Genomic DNA, 23,446 nt, shown 5'->3' on the forward strand with positions numbered 1-23,446 from the left:
GTCTTGGAACCAGAGGCTTGAAAATCATGCCAATACATATGCATGCATGACCAAAATCCCAAGAGAAGCCTGGAGGAGAAGGGATTGTAATATGGCCATCTCCTGTTAGGGGTGATTTCTCACTTTTCATTTCTCTCTCTGTCTCTCTCTGGTGATCATGCGCACACTATAGCAAAAACTAAAAAGTCTCAAGATAACATATTTCAAGAAACATTATTCCATGTTTACTTTCCGAATGTTATCTTCATTCAGTCTATAAACCAGTCCAGTCTGAATTCCACAGTTATCTCAGAAAGACTATTTTATACTAAACAAAGTCACAGAAACATATCTGTAAATAGGTGGTTCTTTGCAAAACCAAAAATTAGAATCTAAACTTAGTTTTCTCTATGTGGAAATATTTTCTCTACTCTAAAAGTTTTGTGTAAATTTATTCAAACACTTTCTTAAGAACAGAGGTGGAGGGAACCTGCTAGATGGGCAGTCATTACTATGGAGTCGGTATTTCCATCTAAGTAATATACACACAACAAAATTCAACAACATCAAAGTATAAAAGAGACAAGCACAAATGATTACCTGATATTCATTGGGCCAAAAGGTGCTCACAGCTAGCTCAGCCCGAAGCCAATCTCTACCCGTGAATCCAGTCACATTCCAAATTGGATTGGCAAGAGGTCCTTTATTCACCCTAACCAATATGTTCAACGTGCCAGGATTCAGTCCTTTCTGACTATATAAAAGGTAACTGAAATCAATGCAGTGAGTGTCATTTTCTTTCATTGTAGGTAGCTGAAGTCTGGCTTTTTCTCCAGGGTCATGATCTGATGAGTCCACTATCATATAGGAACCTGAAATGACATTATAAATAAAAAAGCTAAATAGATACGTAAGCAGAGAGAATGTATAGAAATAAAAGAATACCAATTAGATTTGAGTATTCAGTTTAACTCAGAAATACTATGTCTTCCAGAATAGAGCCATAGAAGAATATCAATCAACTAAATAGATGAACTAAATTCTTACAGGTAACAGATATTGTATCAAGCCATTTAGCCTCTGTAACTTGTCATTATCCTTTCTTTGTAAGTTAGGAAACAGAGGAATAACCAATAACTTACTCCACTGTTGAAATAGTCACTTTGTAAGCTAAATAATGTGATTGAATGCATAAAAGAAAATGAAATAAAAAATGTAAAAAAATATATAATATATATATATATATATAAAACCAGGTAATGATTGGCTCAAATCCAGATCTCACTCTAAAACTTCTATAATAACTGCACACTGAAATCTTAATATGAAACAAAAACAATACATCATTGGTCTGATTGACATATAGTGCACACTACCGTTTTCCTTATCCAGAATATTACTGCAAAGAGATGGGCTAAGAACATCAACAATGGAATCGTTTCTGATTTCAAATCCCAAGATCATCATTTATACATGATGTATGACCTTTTGTAACATACTAACCACTTTGAACCTCAGTTTAGGAGAAAAGGACACTTTTTAGTGCTACTATAAGGGTTAAAAAAAATTTCTAGAGCTGGGAATTGGGCCCACTATAGCTTCACCATCTTGGAGTCTCACCCTCTTTGCTGTCAGCTAATCACTACTGCTATTGGCCCCAATTCTGTTCTCATATCTACACTCTTCTAGGGCTTCCAGAAACCCAGTTTGAAATCACCAATCTACGTCATTCTCTTTTATTTAATAAGCAGTCATTTGTTATCATCATAGAGAAGCTCAGAACATGAAAGAGTTCTACCCTAACAGCACAGAATTTATACTGCCAGCAAAGATAAGGTAGTGAGTGACCAAGTACGAAAATGGAATTTGAACACTGGATTATTGTTTTTCCCCTTTAAGAACCTCGTCAGAGGGGAAAAAAACAAAACAGAAACAACAAAAAGCCCTCTTCTCACATCCCTTGGGTTTTAACAGCTACATATCACAAAAATGCAAATATAGCTAGGTGTTTTAAGTTCAGGTAGAATATAACGTTTATTATGAATTAGTGTTTCTTTCTCTAAGATATAATTTTAACCAAATCGTATCGGACTGGGTGTAGCATATCAGAACCTAGTGCTATAAGGGTTACAACACTTGACCCTCCTTTTTGGACAACTTGTACAATTAATCCTATGTATTCCTTCCTGCAAATTAAATAATTTTTACGCACGCCATATTAAACACTCTATGAATACAAGTCTAACTAGTTCAGTTCAACTGCAATGACAGGTTCAAATCATGGCAACAGAAGGACTGCAACTATACATGAAAACAAATTTCAGAAGTGACCAAGACCCACTGAGTGATATACTATGGCTCAAAGGTTCTGTGAAGATGCCATATAACATGTCAGTATCGGCAAGTGCAGAACAAACATACTATAATGATAGTCACTGATAATACTGTTCACTTCATTTTCCCTGTTCTCATCTTCTCATGGAAGCTTAATTTTTTCCTTCTTTTTTTCCTTGATTCTCACAAACAACACATTAATAGAATAAACTGTCCATGTATATTTTGGGAGAAATTAAGTCTTCTTTCTTAAACAGGATATCCTGGATCCCAACCCAATTTGTGGAAGCAGGATGTTTCTAATCTTGGCTGTAGTCACATACCAAGCTCAATAACCAACTTAGCAAAGTGTCTTTCAGATTCACCATCTCACAGCAGACCAATTGCTTTTAACCAGGACCATTCATAATATCTTAGATAAGTTACTTAATGTCATTGGATCTTAGCATCTTCAAAACCCGTGGCCTATTTCTTTTTTTTTTTTTTTAGAGGTTTTTGCTATAGGGCACGTGTGCTCGCCAGACAGACAAAGAGAGACATAGAGATAGAAAGCAAGAAATCACCCCCCGAGGGGGATGGCTACGCCGCAATCCTTCTCCATTCTCCTCTCGAGATCTTGAACACGCATGCACACACGCCCAGCGTGAGTTTTAAGCCACTGGGTCCAGGATGCGAACCACAGTCGACTACGTGGGAGTCCAGCGACATAGCCATTATGCTAACTGCTGGTCCTGCCCTGTGGCCTATTTCTCCACTTTAACATGGAACCAGCAGTTGGTGTAATGGCTGCATCACTAGACTCTCATGTAAGCGACCATGGTTCAAGTCCCGGACCTGGTGGCTTAAACTCATGTGTGTGCATACCCAGAATCCTGAGTTAAGAATGGAGGAGAAGGGAATGCGATATACCCATCACCCTGGTTGGGGGTGGGGGGGAGGATTTCTCACTCTCTAGATATCTGTCTAGCTCTTTCTGGCAAGTGCACATGCCCTATAGCAAAAAATTCTCAAAATAAATACATAAATGAAATGGTCTTTTTCAAGAGGCATGTTATAACAATAGTTCATGGAAGTTGGTTTTTTTCCAAGTATCCATCAATTAGGGCTCTGATTGTCAGTTTTAAAGTAATGATTTCTAAATGACTGACTAGCTTTCTAAAAGTCATTTTCTACTATTATAAAATAGACTTTGGAGTAAAATATACTGTGTGTCACATTTTAATTATATAGTATAATATTTACCATTAAAGCCACTTAGCAATTTTCAGCCAGTTGCACTTTTAAGCTACAATAATTTTCCTATTAGAGAAATAGGATGAGTGAAGGATATTTGTTTGCAGGCATTACCGATTTGATATTAACAAGACAAAAGTCACAAAATAAAAGCTTATCCAAACTATTTCAGAATTTCACGGTCATTAAAGGCAAGTTAAATAAATAAGTGCTGATAATTCATTTCTATAGAAGGTCTCTGCTAGAAGGTGTTATTTCAATGCAGCCTGACTACTGCTGCTTTCTCTGATAGAGAATAAACTTACATTGCACAGTTCCATAGAGGAAGAAGCAAGCACTAGCTCCAAAAGGTGATCAAAATCCTGCCCCTTACTGACTTGTTATAGTGGCAAATTACCCAGTAGACACCTCAGAGGTAGCTGTCTGTCTGACACAGATTCTGCTCCATCATCCCAAACGTTGTGAACATTGTGCTGTTCTTATCGGCTCCTAAAATTTACTTCTCTATGTTCCCGAATAACTGGCTCCCAGTCCTCACAGTTGGGAAACTCTGTGATATACACAGCTCTCATCCTTTATGCCATACTTCATGCTTATTTACAAGTGTTCCAGCACCAGTTACCTAATCTCTTCAATTTCTAATAATAGTTCAGAAGTATTTAGTTGTGATTTAGCTATTTGAAGGTTTAATAATGAACCATCTGTGTTCACACACACCTAATGTACTTGTAATTCACATAATTTTTAAAGAATTATGTATTTTTTATTATTTATTTATAATTAACTGTGGAGCACATGCACTCACCAGAGAGAGAGAGAGAGAGAGAAAGCAAGCAATCAGGTTCACGATTTGAACCACAGTTAACTATGTGGGAGTCCAGCACCTTAACCACTGTGCCACCTATTGGCCCCTCACGTAAGTTTTTTAATGTGGACTTGCAATATTGCTTATCATCTCTTAAGCAATAAAGTTCACAAATATTCATTCAATACAGAGAAGAAAAAGCACACATATATTATTTGAAATAATTAAAATTAAGTGCAAACACCCATGTGACTGGAAACAAACAGAACATACTGTAAAATATTAACACTGTTTTATCAGGGCAGTTGTAATTATCTGTTTTCTTATTTTTGCTTATGTATATTTTCAGAATATTCTACAATGAATATGCATTAGATTTGTATGTTTTATTTAAAAAGAGACTACATGAATATTATCTTATATGAGGAACTTCAAATAAATACTGATAAATAGTAAGTGAACAGAAGTTTTTGGCCTTTTAAAAATAAATTCTCTTTGCTTCCTACAGATCAACAGAATCTTGGTGTTCAAAAAAACACAATACAAACATTAGACACTTAGTTGAATTCATTAAAAAAGAGAGAGAGAACAAGGCAGAGAGTTCTTAGAATAAATGACAGGGTTTTATTACTTTTTTTCCTAAAAAGACTTACCAAAGAAACCAAGTGTAAAATTCATAAACACCATAACCTAATATAGATGAATAAGTATGCCCTGTGGATTCATGTATTAGTGATTTTTTTTTCTGTCTTTAAGGTATACTTTTAGGAAAAATGTATTAACATAAGAAATAGAATTAATAGCAAAGAAAATAACAAGTACTAAATAGATTTCCATGCTTTATTCTAAAACTCCTTTACACAACTTATGTGTATACTTACTATGCTCATATAATAACTTTTTACTATCGGCTCTTACTCAAAATTTTCCGAATATGCCCTATAAACTAAAATAAATTTCAACTTTTCTGTTTAATATTCAGTCTCACAGTCTTCTATGAAGTCATCCCTAAGTACTTTGATCACTTCACCTCTCACTTCTCATCACAAACTTCCATCTACTGTCCTTCAGACTCCTCACTATCTTCCCCACGTATCATGCCAGTTTTCCTTTCTAGAACAGGTTTCTGAATGTCTGATTCTGGGCCTTAATTACACATTCCTTTCACACAAAATTCAAATAATTTAAAAAGTGACCATTTATCGCTTTCAGAAGGATAAAAATGTTCTCTAAAATTCATGACTTATTCAGAGTCCAATCAGTGGAGAGAAACCATAGAATGAACTTAAGAGTGAAAGTAAATATAAAAAGTCATCATCTCAGACCAGTGACACGGCAGTCCAACGTGACCCTCTCCAAGGCTATCCCTCATGGGTCTCAGGCTTTGCCCAGCATGTATGTGACCACGATTCAGGCCTGCCTAAAGACTGAGGGTGGACTGCAGCATCAGGATTCTGTTCAGGGTAACCTGTCTGTCTTTCTTGGTCTCTCTCACTTACAGAATAAAACCAAAAAGGTGAGGAGAGGAAAGGAGAGGGCAGAAGAGAGAGAGAGAGGAGAGAGGAGAGGAAAGAAGAGGAGAGGAGAGAAAGCAAAGCAAAGCAAGGAAAACAAGAAAGCACAAAAGAAAGAAGGCAAACAAGCAAGAAAGGAAAAGAACCATTATCTATACAAGGGTAGAAACATTGAAGTCCTAAGGAAGTTCTAGTGGTTGAGGTGGCTGGATCCCACATGCCTGACTGCACAGTTAAAGTCCCAGACCAAATGACTTTTAAAACACACTGAGCTCATGTGTGAGCGTGTCCAAAATCTCATAGAGATGGAAGAGATGGAGGAGAAGTAATTCCAGTATGATCATTCCCCATGGGGGATACTTTCTGGCTTTCCCTCTCTGACACAATTTTAAATAAATAAATAAATAAATAAATAAATAAATAAAGTGCACACCCAAGGAAGGGACAAATCTGTGTTCACACACACCTAATGTACTTGTAATTCACATAATTTTTAAAGAATTATGTATTTTTTATTATTTATTTATAATTAACTGTGGAGCACATGCACTCACCAGAGAGAGAGAGAGAGAGAGAAAGCAAGCAATCAGGTTCACGATTTGAACCACAGTTAACTATGTGGGAGTCCAGCACCTTAACCACTGTGCCACCTATTGGCCCCTCACGTAAGTTTTTTAATGTGGACTTGCAATATTGCTTATCATCTCTTAAGCAATAAAGTTCACAAATATTCATTCAATACAGAGAAGAAAAAGCACACATATATTATTTGAAATAATTAAAATTAAGTGCAAACACCCATGTGACTGGAAACAAACAGAACATACTGTAAAATATTAACACTGTTTTATCAGGGCAGTTGTAATTATCTGTTTTCTTATTTTTGCTTATGTATATTTTCAGAATATTCTACAATGAATATGCATTAGATTTGTATGTTTTATTTAAAAAGAGACTACATGAATATTATCTTATATGAGGAACTTCAAATAAATACTGATAAATAGTAAGTGAACAGAAGTTTTTGGCCTTTTAAAAATAAATTCTCTTTGCTTCCTACAGATCAACAGAATCTTGGTGTTCAAAAAAACACAATACAAACATTAGACACTTAGTTGAATTCATTAAAAAAGAGAGAGAGAACAAGGCAGAGAGTTCTTAGAATAAATGACAGGGTTTTATTACTTTTTTTCCTAAAAAGACTTACCAAAGAAACCAAGTGTAAAATTCATAAACACCATAACCTAATATAGATGAATAAGTATGCCCTGTGGATTCATGTATTAGTGATTTTTTTTTCTGTCTTTAAGGTATACTTTTAGGAAAAATGTATTAACATAAGAAATAGAATTAATAGCAAAGAAAATAACAAGTACTAAATAGATTTCCATGCTTTATTCTAAAACTCCTTTACACAACTTATGTGTATACTTACTATGCTCATATAATAACTTTTTACTATCGGCTCTTACTCAAAATTTTCCGAATATGCCCTATAAACTAAAATAAATTTCAACTTTTCTGTTTAATATTCAGTCTCACAGTCTTCTATGAAGTCATCCCTAAGTACTTTGATCACTTCACCTCTCACTTCTCATCACAAACTTCCATCTACTGTCCTTCAGACTCCTCACTATCTTCCCCACGTATCATGCCAGTTTTCCTTTCTAGAACAGGTTTCTGAATGTCTGATTCTGGGCCTTAATTACACATTCCTTTCACACAAAATTCAAATAATTTAAAAAGTGACCATTTATCGCTTTCAGAAGGATAAAAATGTTCTCTAAAATTCATGACTTATTCAGAGTCCAATCAGTGGAGAGAAACCATAGAATGAACTTAAGAGTGAAAGTAAATATAAAAAGTCATCATCTCAGACCAGTGACACGGCAGTCCAACGTGACCCTCTCCAAGGCTATCCCTCATGGGTCTCAGGCTTTGCCCAGCATGTATGTGACCACGATTCAGGCCTGCCTAAAGACTGAGGGTGGACTGCAGCATCAGGATTCTGTTCAGGGTAACCTGTCTGTCTTTCTTGGTCTCTCTCACTTACAGAATAAAACCAAAAAGGTGAGGAGAGGAAAGGAGAGGGCAGAAGAGAGAGAGAGAGGAGAGAGGAGAGGAAAGAAGAGGAGAGGAGAGAAAGCAAAGCAAAGCAAGGAAAACAAGAAAGCACAAAAGAAAGAAGGCAAACAAGCAAGAAAGGAAAAGAACCATTATCTATACAAGGGTAGAAACATTGAAGTCCTAAGGAAGTTCTAGTGGTTGAGGTGGCTGGATCCCACATGCCTGACTGCACAGTTAAAGTCCCAGACCAAATGACTTTTAAAACACACTGAGCTCATGTGTGAGCATGTCCAAAATCTCATAGAGATGGAAGAGATGGAGGAGAAGTAATTCCAGTATGATCATTCCCCATGGGGGATACTTTCTGGCTTTCCCTCTCTGACACAATTTTAAATAAATAAATAAATAAATAAATAAATAAATAAATAAATAAAGTGCACACCCAAGGAAGGGACAAATGTTGATGGGAGAGAGAAGTTGCTGAAAATAAGATCTTTTTGAAGGCGTGGCTGCAGCTCACTAGACAGTGCTTGCAGAGTCACTCAAGCCAGAATTGGCCCATAGCTGCAGGAGAAGCACAAAACACTCCCTATGCAGCAGTGTGGTATGAAGCCTGGGTGTGATATCTACCACAGCCATATGGTCACCAGTGGACCATGACCAAGTGATCACCAGGCCAGGGCTGGGGCTGCAGGCTCAATGAGGGACTGTGTGTGCTGCATGAACATAGTACTTCCAGCAAATAGAAGTATCTCCTAAAATGTCCTTCCAGTGCCCTTTACTGATGAAACTTAACACTATATGAACTGTAAAGGAGAAATGCTTAAAGGGTCATGCTCCATTATCACTGAGAAGGTAATGAAGGATTCATTTAGATTTCTGAAGTAATGAATTGATAATTGGCACACCATCTAACGAGGGCCTTGCATATAGTAGAAGTTCCATAAACACTCATTAGTTGATTAGTTGGATGACTGGATGAAAAGTCAAAGATACTAGTTTTTAAAATATAACAAAGTGAGGCGGCATTAGTAATATCTACATGTGAGATAAATTATCAGAAAATGTCAAAAACAACACAATTTTAAGAAATAAAAAGGCAATTATACCTGCACTATGCTGCTTCCATACATCATGATTGATGTAATGTAAGAGTATACCATTTGAACGTACATATTAGACATTTTTGACAGGGCCATCCTTTGTATATAAGTGACATTCTATTCAAGTAATGGTTCTCAGGGTCCCTTTACATTCTTAAAAGACATTAAGGATATCAAAGGGTTTTTGTTTCTGTGAATTCTATCAATATTGACCACATTAGAAATTAAAACTGAAAAAAATTAAGTATTAATTTACCTAAGATTAACAATAATCTCATTATGTTAACCTAAATAAAATTTTTATTAAAAAATGACTATATTTTCCCCAAAAAAGGAGGCATTGTTTAATTTTTTTATACATCTCTTTACTATCTGACTTTGTAGATTCTCATTTTCACTTCATTCCATCTGTTATATAACATGACATGTAGCTTCTGAGAAATTCTACCATATACTCATGAGAAAGCCAGAGAGGAAAAAAAATGACATCTTAATGTTATTATAAAAATAATTTTGACCGGGATACCCTGAAAGGACCTTGGGGCCTATACTGGACGATATGAAGATTTTTTTTATTGTAATATACATAGTTCTTTTTATCTCCCTGCTCTAATGCAAACATTACTAATAATTTTATTTAGACTGAATCTACTTCACTTATGTGGTCTCTGCAGGGCATATAAATGAATTCTATAATATCAGTTAAACAATTCTGTCTACTGGGTATTCACTATCTACAGAATGAAAATTGAAAAACCTGAATATTTCTGTATCATTATAACTAAAGGGCATATTAATTCTACAGAAAGAGAAGTAATAAGCAACATTTAGATACACACATATTTCTTATAATGAATCATTTCATACATAACATATAATATAAAGCTCTGTGTATATGTGTGTGTGTGTGTAAGGAATAGGCTCATAGAGTTATGGAGGCTGAGGAGTCTAGAATCCAGGAAAGCCAAAGATACATTGAGTTTCTTAAGAAGTCATGACATATTTTTGTATGCGAAAATGCATCATGACTTTTCCAACAACCAGTAGTTCTAGTCTGAGTCTTAAGGCCTAAGGAGTACGATAGCCTGTGGGTCATCAGAAAAGTCATAGCACCTTTTCTTCTATGTTTTTCTATGCAAAAGTGCATCATGACTTTTCTGATGACTCAACAGTTATAGTCTAAATCTAAGAATCAGGAGACTCTATGGTCTGATTTCCCAGTAAAGTACAAAGGCAGGAGAAGACTAAGGTCTGCACTTGAAGACACTCAGGTGCAGAGCAAATTCTCTCTTACTCAGCATGTATTCTATTCGGCCCTTCCATAGATTGGGCAAGGCCAACTCACATTGGGGAGGACAATTTGCTTTACTTGGGCAACTATTTCAAATGTCAATCTATCCAGAAAAATCTGCACAGACACACTTAGAAATAATGTTTGATTTCCCACCATCACAGAATCAGATGGTTATGTACAAAAAGAAAAATAAAAAATAATAAATAATTCTGTCTTATTAAGAAAAAATATTGCGCATGTTCTTGAGATTATTTTGAGTGGCTACCCAAGCATCAAGACTCTGTGCAAAATAGTTTTTGGCGTTGAGTAAGATTTACCCGGTGAAAACAAAGAACATGCCAGAAACTATTGGTGTGAAAAAATTAAAGACACTGTACAGTAATATAATAACATGCCCAGGCAGCTTAAGAAGCAATGATCAGGGACCAGCAGTTAGTGTAATGGCTATGTTGCTGAACTACCATGTAGTTGACCACGGTTCAGTCCCAGACCCAGTGGCTTAATTCATGCTGAGCGCGTGTGCATGTGTGCCCAAGATCCTGAGAGGAGAATGGAGGAGAAGGGATTGCGGTGTGGCCATCCCCCCATCGGGGGTTGATTTTTCCCTTTCTATCTCTCTGTCTCTCTCTTTCTGGTGAGCGCACGTGCCCTAGAGCAAAAACCTCTAAAAATAAAAAAAAGAAGAAGAAGAAGAACAAGAAGAACAAGAACAAGAAGCAATGATCAGAATCTCTTGGTAGAAAGAAGGATAACAAAAATCAGGATTTGGGTCTCAGCCCATCTGGGATGCTATCATTTTCTTCATTATAAAATTGATGTCTCTAAGTATTTCTCATACTATTTATTTTATGCTGAAAGCAATGTTATTAGCCTATTTTTCATAATATTGTTCATCTCTTCATTCTGTTTTTCAAGCCCCTTTCCCCTGCTAAAATTTTCCTTCCTGTCATTAAGTGCAACATCCTCCCTCTCATTAAGTGGCAACATATCAGTTATCTAATACAAATGTGGAAATTAGTTTGATTTTTTCCCTTTCTTTTACTCTTATAATCCCAGGGCAGTTCAACTGTCATCCCCTCCAAGCTCAATCTATCTACTTCTTTATATTATTTAGTTTTAACAAGCTCCTGAGAGAAACAATTAAAATGGGACCTTCACAAGTTTTGTGGTTTCCATACTAGGACCTCTATAATAGCTTCCTATTGGCAACCAGATAATTTTTAAAAAAAATATATCATTAATCTTTTTTCATCTTCATATTGCAATGAGAATAAAATTGAAGGTCTTCTGTTCCTCAGCTCCAATATGGCCATCCCTTCCTCTCCTACATTATATTGTGTCCCTTTCTTCCCTTACTTAGTATGCTCCAGAGAGCGGACTTTCTTCTGCACTTTAAAAAAAAAAAGAAAAAGAAAAAAAAAAAAAAAAAAAAACCTGTACGCTTGCTTGAGTCCTTTTGCACTGGGATTTCCTCTGCTCAGAATGCTCTCTGCTTAACTGGCTTACTTTCATCCTTCAGGCCTTAGCTCACATATTACCTTTTGGTGAAGCATTCTTCGGTCCGTTAACAGAAACTGTTCCTTCTAAGATACCTTCTAACATGTTTTATTATATCCTTCATACTACTTGCCACTTAACTAAATTTACTTGATTGAAAAACTCCATTTTGTTCATCCAAAAGTCTAAAACAAGTTGTAGAACTGAAAGTTCTGTGTCTTCTCTCTTATGTAGCAATTACACCATAGCTTTCTGTGCATTTCCCAGCCCAAGTGCAAGCTTTTCAACATCCCAAACCACTTTTTCCCAATAATACTTAACAGAGGAATTATAAACCTGTAAACTCTCAGTGAACTCAACTGAAGGCAAGTAAAAATAAAAAAAAATTTCAAAAAGCAGCATTATTTTTTCAAAGACAGAATAAAAAGAAAAAAATATATAAAATTTGAAATGACTTTAAACAATGTTCTCAGTCTTGACAATTCTCCCAAAAGATGCCATTATTTCGGTAAGGTTGACATAAGTGCCCTCATTTTTTTACGTGATCTATTATTAATTCTTCAAGCTTTTACATTCTATTATTTCTTAAGATAATGCTTCTCTTCTAATGGAGTTCAACCCCTACATCATGTGGTTTGTTTCTAAAGAATGAAGCACAAATTATAAAATGTAAGATTAGAAAAAGCAAACTTATGCCCCAAACTCCCAAACAAAAGGACCACCTTCCTAGCTCTTTCTTCCCTATCCTCTCTAACCCTTCTTCTCTTATCCTTTCTTTTATTTAAAATCTGATGTAAATGTAGAATGTTCCTCCTTCTATCCTCACCTCCTTACATGCACAACTTCACTAACAATTTTAAAGAACTCACAGATCTGTTTAAAAACTCCTGATGTAAAAATGTAAAATTTCTTCAGTTTCTGAAATCCTGGCATTTCCCTATGGCTCTCCAACCTGCATAGCTTTTATGTTATGTGGCACAGAAATGTTTTGAAAAGTAGCTGCTAAAATAGAAAAGTAAATTGAATGGAAAATAATAAGAGTTGCCTTACCCCAAGAGGCAACAGAGTCTTTGTCCTACACACAATTTTGTAATAATCACTTCTCTTTTCAAAAAGAAAGAAAAAAAGAAAAGAAAACATAACTGGAATAAATGATGAAAAGTAGTTCAGCTTGCTATCTTTAGAAAGTGCCTAAAGACTAAATGTCAGTCTCATAATTCCACCCTTTTGTCTGGATGTATTTCAACCCTATTAAAACAAAGACCATTGGTCAGTCCTGTACTGTAGTAGTTAGGGGAGTAAGATCCTACATGGCCAACTGCAGTTTGAACACAGGCTCAGGAACTTGAAAAATAGCCAAGGCACACGTGCATGCATGCCCCAAATCCTGGTGAGATGATGAAATGGAGGAAAGGGCATTGTGATATGACCATACCCTACTGGGGGGAACTTTCTCTCTTGCTCTAGTGAGCATATGTGTCCTCTGTGGAAAAACAAAAAAACAAAAAAACAAACAAACAAAAAAAGAAATTAAAAGAAAAGAGCAAAGCAAACTTAAGCTTAGTAGAGAATAAGGATATGACAGCTACAACTTCTACATAAACTGGATATTTCCAATGTCCACATATTCCATTCAATAGCCACCTTGTGTGTAAAAGTACCCAAATTCTAGTTTAATAAACTAGAATGGCAACTAGGCATTATTTTGTTTCAAAACTAATACTAATGTTAACTATTCAATTTACAACTGGAACAATATTAATGACTCCAGGATAAGTAAATGGCAAATAATGATCAATCTGAAAAATCAAGTTGAAAAAAATTTCTCAGCAGAGTTCTCAGTTTCAAGGGTAAGCAGGTCATAGGAGTACTTCAACTGACAACCAAGGAGATTTTGTCCTTTATCAAACTGTGAAGACCACAAAAGTTCCTAATTACAGTAGAAAACACTTCATAAAACATTCAGAAGGAAGGAGTAACATATTCTATGCCATGTAAATGAAAACATATTCCTGTTTATAAACTGTTTAAAGGTTCAGGCTGTAAAGTTAGAGAGCTGCATGAACAGCCTTGCTCCCGCACTAAAGGCCTACTGCGACTGCTCACCTCTCCTCTCGATTGGTGAACACGTCAGGCCTAAAGAAGGTTAAGTGTCATTGATATAATAAAAATATCTTTTAGATGATTGTTGTGGGAATTACAGAAGTGATAACTGTCTAGAAAAAGGTCGTTTTTACTTTTTTACAAAGTATTATCTTAATCAAGAATCTGTCTGCTTACATGGGTAGCAGTCCTGCCTTAAAGGACTAAGATAAGCTAAGAAAAAGAAGGAAAGCAAAAAAAAATCAAGAAAAATATGTGAGAATTGAGTACAGGGAAATCAAGAAAAGAGTCCAAATGGGTGATAAAAGGAGCCAATAAACTGCTCCCACTTTTAAAATGAGGTCTGGGAAGACCAAGAAAAGGAGAATAACATGGTGATAGGGAAAATGGAGTTCTATGTCTTTTCTGTCTCCCCTAATATCTTTTTTGTTTTGTTTTGTTTTGAGAGGTTTTTGCTATAGGGTGCGTGTGCTCGCCAGACAGAGAGACAGAGAGACAGAAAGCGAGAAATCACTCCCCAGAGGGGATGGTCACGCCGCAATCCCGTCTCCTCCATTCTCCTCTCAGGATCTTGGGCACGCACGCACACACGCCCGGCGTGAGTTTTAAGCCACTGGGTCCAGGATGCGAACCACGGTCGACTACATGGGAGTCCAGCGACATAGCCATTACACTAACTGCTGGTCCCGTGTCTCCCCTAATATTTTTATAAACCATGTAAATAAGATAAACGAAACTGAGGCCCCAGGAAATAAAAAGGCAAAAGAGAACTATATCACTGCTAGTGTTGAAACTGTGGCTTGTGGTCCTAAGATAAACTCCTATAACTCAAGGTTATGATATAAAATTTTATAAAGAGAACAAAGAAAAAACAACTTGGGATCACTCTGTTGTCTTTTAAGCTTCCATTAATTTAAGTCCAATCTAATGAAACTAGTGGTTCCCAGTACTTGAGCAGAGTCATATCACTGTTCTCTGGAATAAGCTACTCTACTTTCAGGGCTTCAAATCAGTTATTATTTTAATAAGAAAGAAAGAGAGCAAGAGAAGGGAGGGAGGAAGAAATCACCAAACACAAAACACACCTGGTCAATTAGCAAATACCATATTGGCCAATTGTGAGTAAAGGAACAGCAGGTAAACACTTCTCTTACCAGACAATTAATTCAACTTCCTTTTAGAAAACACAATTGCCCAAGGATATTTTTCCAACAAAACATTCCTTTTAAACATAACCAGAAAAGCTGCATGATGTAAGTGACCTCCATTCCAACAGAGCTTTTTTAGCCCTGAGAGAAACTGAGGATTGTACTTCAATGTTTTCATAAAGGCTAACTTAAGACTCCATGGATGAACACAAACATTGAGAAATTGTAGAGTTTTCGTTCCCACACTAACTTTTGAAAGCTTCTCTCTGGGGTGTACTGTAGGAACTAAAATAGAAAATCACTTCAGCCAAAGCAAGTAACAGCTGGATCTCTGACCAACAACCAAACACAGGTGTCCTCCCTATCCCCACATTTGGAAGGGGTATCTTTCTTTCATGGAAAGGGAGAGAGACTTTTCAATCAATTTTTAAAAATTGATTTTCATGTCTTTCAATCCACTATGGAGACATACTTTATTTTATTTTTGTTTTGGGGGTTTTTTTTGGAGAGGTGTTTTGTTTTGTTTTGTTTTGTTTTCTCGCTATAGGGTGCATGCACTTGCCAGAAAGACAGAGAGAGACAGAGAGACAGAAAGTGATAAATCACCCCTCAGGGGGATTGCCATGCTGCAATCCCTTCTCCTCTTGGGATCTTGGGCATGCACACACACGCTCCTGGCGTGAGTTTAAGCCACTGGGTCCAGGACTCGAACCACAGTCGACTACATGGGAGTCCAGCAACATAGCCGTTGCGCCAACTGCTGGTCCCTATACTTTAAAGATTTCATTAATACTCATAAGTTAAATGTAAACACTTCAAACACAAAATAGTATCAAATTAGATCCTAAGATATGATAGTAGGGAGGTAAGTTAGATACTAGACGCTATAAGGGAGGGGAGTGGATGTAAAAGGGCAGGGACGGGCAAAGGGAAGAAACACTTAACAGACAAAAGAATGTAAAGTTCTCTGTTGATTATGTATGTGGGACTATCCCTGATCTGACTGTCATGGCACGTGCACATTTTGAAAATCCATATTTTATGCTATAGAAATGTACCATGATAGAATGTAAATAGGTTTTTTAAAAAAGTGAAAAATAAACAGCAACCTTTCCATGTACATTTAGATGTAATCCGATTTATGCCAACTCTCTATATATGATACATAAAATTTCTATTTTAAAACAAGATGCTGGAAATTGCTATGTGATTATGGATAGTTATTTAACCTCCCTAGATCTGTTTCTCCACCTGTAAAAATGGTACCAGTAGTGTCTACCTTGCTCTATACTTCATGTAGATTTTTTAATATGAAGTATAAATACATCTCTCTAAAAAAAATCACACACAACAACATGTCTCCAATATTTTCTTCTTCTAACTATAATATTATCAATTATCTCCCTAAGAGCTATTCACTAATTTTCTATGCATACACACACACCCCTCTGAAAAGAACCTATCAGCAGTGCCTAAGTCTGCATGCACCACAAACTAGGAGTGGTAGTCCAATTACTATAACATACATCACCCAGAAACAATACGCGTCTATTGACTGATGCCATTAACTGCATGTCCAGGACAGGGAAGACCTATATGTACCATCTGGCATCAACATCCCCCCAAACGTGGTTCATATAGATCTTGCAATGTTTATTTGCCACAAATCATAAACATTAATCATAGTTCAATTCACAGGGATACAGTATGCATTTCTGCTTCAACTTCCTCCTTTTTGTTTGATGGCTTGTATTCTCTTTTTTCTCCCCTATGGAACTCAATCACTACCTTCTCCATGAATTCTTAAGTTAGACTATACACCTTTAAGTAATTAACAAACTTTACATTTCCTGCATTGTATGGTTATAATGTGTAGGATTTTCTAAACTCCATAGTAAATTTCTCAAAAACTATTATATTTCATTATCCCTGTATGCACTGTAATCTATACATAGCAGATGCTGCATGAACAGAAATGATGAAAGTGCTGTCCCTGTAGCCCAGGAGTTGAACACTGTGCATAGAAGCCATATCCCACATGGCTAACCTTGGCTCAAATTGTAGCCCTGGCAGCTTGAAAACATGCCTGGTTTGTGAGTGAGGGTAGATGTAAAATCAAGGCCACACCATGGCCACATCCCACTAAGAACAAATTATCTCTCTCACACACAAGCATATGCATTCTGTTGCAAATCTCTCTTGTACACAAACATATGCACTCTGTTGCAATTAAAAAAAAAAACAAAACAGAAATGATGGTGCATACCAACATATATATTTAAAGAACTGCTTAAGACAGTAAAACTATCTTATTTAGTGCACCCAAACCTCCAGTGAGAAAGACACTTAATATGTAAAGCACTATATATTGTAGGGGAAAATGTGAGGTTTAAAAAGGTTATGTAACATGCTCAGAACTCAATCTAAATCTAACACTAAAACCATCTTCCTTAGGTTGTATATTACACTGCCTATCAAAGTAGGTAAAAAGTTTACTTTATGAAGTAGTAGTTAAATACTTTAAAAGTTCATGAAAAACTTAGTGTGCATGAATTCAAGCTGTTCTAACAAATATTGTTTCAGTACTTATTCTCCCTGGGACTTCTTATACATACAAATACTACACAAATAATCAAGGCATCAAAAAATATGAAGAGGAATCTTCAAAAAGTTCATGAAACATGCATATTGTGAAAGAACTATACATGAATTTTAAGTTGTTTTATACCAAAATAAACTCGTACTTTAATTTCATTACTCCATAAACTCTTCAAGCTCCCTCATATACCCTATAGATAGCAGTACCATTTCTTGAAGCTGCGGTACACTGGATGAAGACTAAGTTTGAAGAAGATAAGTTTATATTTGCCATTGTAAACAGCAGAATCCACTGTTTCATTTCCAGGGGGGAAAATACAAAAATATAAAAGCTTACTTATGGTCATTAGGAAGACCAGAGAATGACCAAAACAAGAGCTCACTTGTGCAGACTCTGCTGGATACAGACAGCACTGCTTCCAAAACCCAGGTAGGGCCCGTGACCTGCTACTACTGGTTGTCTGTGCTTCCACACTCTGTGGAAGGAACGCCTCATGATGCTTCTGTCCTCCATATTCAATGGCTTCCTAAACAGTCCCATAGGTGGTCTCGATGGGGATGATTTGGTCACTCACCAGTACCCTAGCTAGAAGAATAAAGCTGAGTGTTTAACTTCTTTCTGGGACCATAAGAAGTCATAAGACAAGAAATTCACCAAGTATAGGAAGGTCTGCCAAATAGAATTACAAATACCATTTAAAGAAGGAAGGACATCAATTTTGTTGAGAAATCCCAGAGATGTCAAGTTGGAGTTGGATTCATAAATCTTTTTCTCAGAGGAAAGGTCTTGGCTATAAACATATTTGTTAGTCCTGTGCACATGTTTACTTTTTTAAAACTTTTCAAAAATATCTTCAACATTTTGGAAGTTAAATATAACACAGTAATTTACCATGTCCAATTAATGTTGCACCTGTAATACTATGGAATGTGGAATGTAGCGATCTGATCATAAACCTTTTTATCCCTAAAAGTGGTAGACATATTACAGAGGACAAGAAAGATATTATTCATTCTAAACCTCTAACTTATCTCGCTAGCTTTTATAAGTAAGAATTGTCTTACCATTTTTTTTTTTTACCAAAATGTTATTTCAATAGTGATTAACAATTTGAGTGACTTCCAAGACCTCACAACAGACTCTGTCTATAGCTGGATGAAAGCCATTTAATCTTGCGCTCACAAGCACACATAACCACTTTGGGTATTTCGAGTGCATTCACCTCTTGACCCTCACTAAACACATCTTGAATCTGAACAGCCACTCACTGATGTATTTTTTTTTTCAAATATAAAACCAAAATTCCCTGTGGAATATGTTGTATATTTATCCTGATCAGCATTCAATTTAAAAGACAATGTGTTCTAGGGAAGAAAAAAATCGGCAGGATGCTACAACAGATATATGTATCTGAAGAGATAAAATTGGAATTAATTGTGATTGAAACACAATCGTGACTATCCTCTCCACAGTAGTTTTGGCCCCAAATTGCTCCCTGGAACACAGAAAAGCACCAAAACTAGTCTTCTATACACCTGAAAAATGAAAATAAGTAAATAAATGAGAATCTAACAAACAAGTTAATGGTGATAAATGGCTATAGATAAACTTGCTGCTGGGGTTCCAGGAAGTACTTGAGCCTAAATAAAGGCTTCCTAAGATGTGGAAGAGATCTCACAAGAGCACCAGTCATACTAGGACCTCTGATTACTTTTTTAGCTAGAAATGACTCCACGATCAAGTTCCCTAGGGTAAGTAATGTAAAAAATGGTTTTGCCTTCCTTTCTAGTTGCCCAGGGTCAATATTTGGACTTAGATACAAAGGTCAAAATTATTGCCATTGCCCCCTCCAAAATAAGCCCAGAAAAAGTGAGTTGTTTTGAGAGAAATGCACATTTGTTAAGAACCTGAGAGCAAAAGGAAGATGCAGAAGCCTGAGGACTCTTCAACAAACTTAATAGATGTATTCAGATGACCTTCACGGAGGATCAGATTTCTCCAGTGGCTAGAATGTCCTCTTAATATAAGTCATTTTGTCTTAGTGTAAAGTATTTCTTGTTTCTCTATCAAATTTGTAAAAACAACTAAGAGTTCACTGGTCAGAACTGTCAGAGTAAACCCGTATGACTCATAGCATAAACAGGGCAACCAGATAGGATTTCAAGACTTTCTCTGCTGAACATTTCTTCCAGGCCACAGTCTCAGTGCACAGATTTCCTGATGGAATCCTCGATTTCAGCAGACCAGCAAATGGGTAAGCAGTATTACTTCTTAAAACCCTCCAAATGTACAAGAAAGCATGCTCTGTAAATTCCCTACGGCCATGAAGCAGTTTAGGAATAAACCCCTGATTCAGTGTTTCTCAAACATGAGCAAAATACCAATCACTGAAAAGGAAAACTTTCTTGCACTATTCAGTGTTAAACAGTGCATGAATAAGTATTACCTTATTAGGAGAAGTGTTTACTCATACGAATGCACAGAATCAGTACAATTTTAATTAACACTTATTTAGCAGAACAAATGAGTTTTATGGAATGCAAATTACAAATATACAATTCAGTTGTAAAAAATTGCATATACTGTATTTGTTTTACATTTACTTTTAGGGTTCTTTTGATTGTGAACATAATGAAACATCATTTGAAGTCAATATTACCACCATTTTTTATCATTTTAACAGTTATTTTTAACCACTGATTCATGCCTCTTTTTTTTTCCAGTTTGACAGAGGATACATGTTCTCCCAAGACAGAGGCAGGAAAAGAGAAAGAGAGGGAGAAAGAACTCCCCCAGAGTGGACAGTAAAATTGCAATCCTTTCTTCTCCATTTCTCCTTCCTTTCAGGATTTTGAATGTGCATGCACAAGCAACTAGCATGTTTTTCAAGCCACTGGGTATTAGACTAAAACCACATAGTTAATCATGTGGAATCCAGATTCCTTAACCATCAGCACATGGGCTGGTCTCAGATTCATACTTTGGATGGGTCAATAAATTTAATAGTACATCCCAAGATAAATTAGCAGAAACAATTGAAAGATGTTTAATAAATATTCTGCTCTCGATATTTACTATTTTTACTGTTAATGTGCTTTTTCAAATTAATACATACAAATTTAAGAGCTGCACAATATCTATGAATTCTAAAAGGCAGTATAACATTAGTATTTCTCAGTTTATTATACAATATTAATGTTTATAATATGTATTATTTGCCCCATGGTCATTTTTCTATGAATTCCTGTGAAACAATCATCTGTACCATAAACTATGATGAAATTTAACTTTCACTCAACACAAATATCACATTAACCCAAATGGAAATAAGACCTCTAAATTATTTCTTAATCATTCAAATTACCTTAAGAAAATACATATTCATTTTATTGAACCATCAGAAAAGTCAGGATGCATTTTTGCATAGAAAACCATAGAAAATATATCATGATTTTTCCGACAACCCAGTAGATTCACAAATAAAAATACATAATTTTTCCAAAAAACTCACTCCAGGCCAGCATGTGATATAGAGGTTAAGGTGACTGGATCCCACATAACTGACTCTGTAGTTTGAGTCCTAGACCTGTTGACTTGCCCATCCTCTTTTGGAGATGATTTCTCACTTTTTCTCTGTCCCTGTCTCTATCTGATGAACATACACACCCTAAAGAAAAACATAAAAACAAAAACAAAACTCAAAGAATTTAATTCAAACTGTAGTTTTAGAAACACTGCCCTAATTACTTAATAATAAATTAAACCTCAAAAAATTATCACATTCCTTTACAATAAGAAAACAGTAAATATGAAAGGCGTTTTCTAATAAAATTATGTCCACACCAATTTAAATTAATTTGGGGGAGAAAATGCTTAACTTTACTGAATTATTCTAAAGAAAAACGTTTCTTTAAAAAAGATACTCAGATGGATTAACTTTTTTAAATATGGAAAGAACCATGACTTTATTTCCTGTACCTTTCTCTTAGCTTGCAGCTTTAGAGCTCAATACTAGAAAACACTTTGCTTCCATTAAGACAGCAAGTTAACATTATGTGTTACAAATTACATGTTTTCTTTCCAATTCAGTTGCCAAGAAGCTTAGCTTATAATTGGAGGGTCAATTAGAACAGTAATGTAGGCCTTATTGGCTAGAGAATTTAGGTTTGTTGTAAATTATTTTAGAATCATATTTCCATTCTTACAACTCAGGAGTCTTTTTTCCTTATTTCTCTTTGCTATGTGGGTAATTACCTTAGCAGTAAGTCACCTCAAATTATTTGCATAACAATGAAGATACAAGAAAGTACACAGGGCCATCCTTTGGCAGGGTGGCTGGATTCCCACATGGCCGGCTTTGCAGATCATGTCTCGGACCTTGTAGCTTGAGAAACACACAGGAAATGTGTGTATGTGTGCCCAAAATCCCAAGGAGAGAGTGAAGTGAAGGATGGGGTATTGCAGTATGAACATTCCAGGTGAGAACTGACATGAAGATAGCATCTACTTGTGACCAAGACCAAGTTTTATGGAAGTACTTGTCCTACCTCACCAAAAGTCCAGAAGCCAATTTTACATAAAATTGTTGATGAAGATAAAAGATTATAATTGCCACTAAGTCATATTCAAGAAGGATTAAACCATCTCCTATTTATTTACTCAATATTAAGACTGAACATGACCTATATTAAGATTAAAAAAACTCACCATGTAGCCATGACCTGTTCTAATACCACCTTGTCTGTGGTGGCTCTGCGTGCTGGCTCTCAAGATACAATTAATTGTTTAAAAAGTATTATACATTGTAAATTGATCTCTACTTTTAGAATAAAAGCGGAAAATAAAACTTATACATGAAATTAAAATGGTAGCACTAAATTAAAAAACCGTTGTAAATTCAAAGGAGACTTTTAGAAAGTATTATTATTATTATTTTACCTCATTTTGGGGCAGGCAAGTGGCATGGTAGTGAAGGTGCTGGACTCCTACATAGCCAACTGCTATGCGAGTCCCAGACCTGGCAACTTGCTTTTTCACTTTCCCTTTCTCTCTTTCTATCTCTTGTCAAATTTATAACAAATGAAATAATTCTTTATGTAAAAAAGTTCATTTTAGTACATTTTCAAAGAAGTAATCTTTTTTATTTTTCAATTTGACAAAGAACATATGAAATCATTGAAGAGAGAAAAAGAGAGCAGAAGCACCCTCTCCCCCATGGAGAATGATCATGCCATAATCCCTTCTTTCTCCTCCTCTCTCTGCCCTGAAGATTTTGAGTATGCACACACAAGCACCTGTTGTGTTCCTCTAGCTGCCAGGGCTGGTACTTAAACTGTGAAGCTGGCCATGTGGGATCCAGGCTAACTTAACCACATACCACCAGCTGGCATGAAGAACCCTTTTAAATATAGGAAATCTTTTTTATTCAGAAAAAGTAAAACTTCCAAAATAAATATCAATTATTTTCCTTGGTAAAAATTCAAAATAATTTCTCTTAAAATAAGAAATGAGCAAATAATGGGCTGACCCCACAGTGCAGTGATTAAGCACTATGCAAAAGTAGCTGAATCCCACTTGGCCAACCACAGTTCAAATCGCAGCCCGAACGGCAACGTACCCAGTACACCCAAGAGGTGTAGAAATGGAGAAAAGGAGTACAGCCAGACCCAGCCTTGTTGTGCGTTTCACTCTCTCTGTTTCTATCTCTCTCTGTTTTGCACATACACACATTTTCTGGTATTTGGAAAAATAGGAATGAACAATGGCCAAC

At 35.9% G+C, this 23,446-nt stretch overlaps 1 protein-coding gene across 5 annotated transcripts in view; it reads right to left on the minus strand.

The window, feature by feature from the left end:
- Positions 1–23,446, minus strand: part of PTPRK (protein tyrosine phosphatase receptor type K) — a 665,572-nt gene that overhangs the window by 410,895 nt on the left and 231,231 nt on the right. For all 5 annotated transcript variants that reach the window (XM_006144267.3, XM_006144266.3, XM_006144265.3 and 2 more), the window contains exon 3: positions 580–851. In XM_006144267.3, coding sequence (XP_006144329.1) covers positions 580–851 — 272 coding nt within the window. The remainder of the gene's footprint in view (positions 1–579; positions 852–23,446) is intronic.

The sequence above is a fragment of the Tupaia chinensis genome, unplaced genomic scaffold, assembly GCF_000334495.1.
Source record: "Tupaia chinensis unplaced genomic scaffold, TupChi_1.0 Scaffold000117_2, whole genome shotgun sequence".
Taxonomy (NCBI): Eukaryota; Metazoa; Chordata; class Mammalia; order Scandentia; family Tupaiidae; genus Tupaia; species Tupaia belangeri.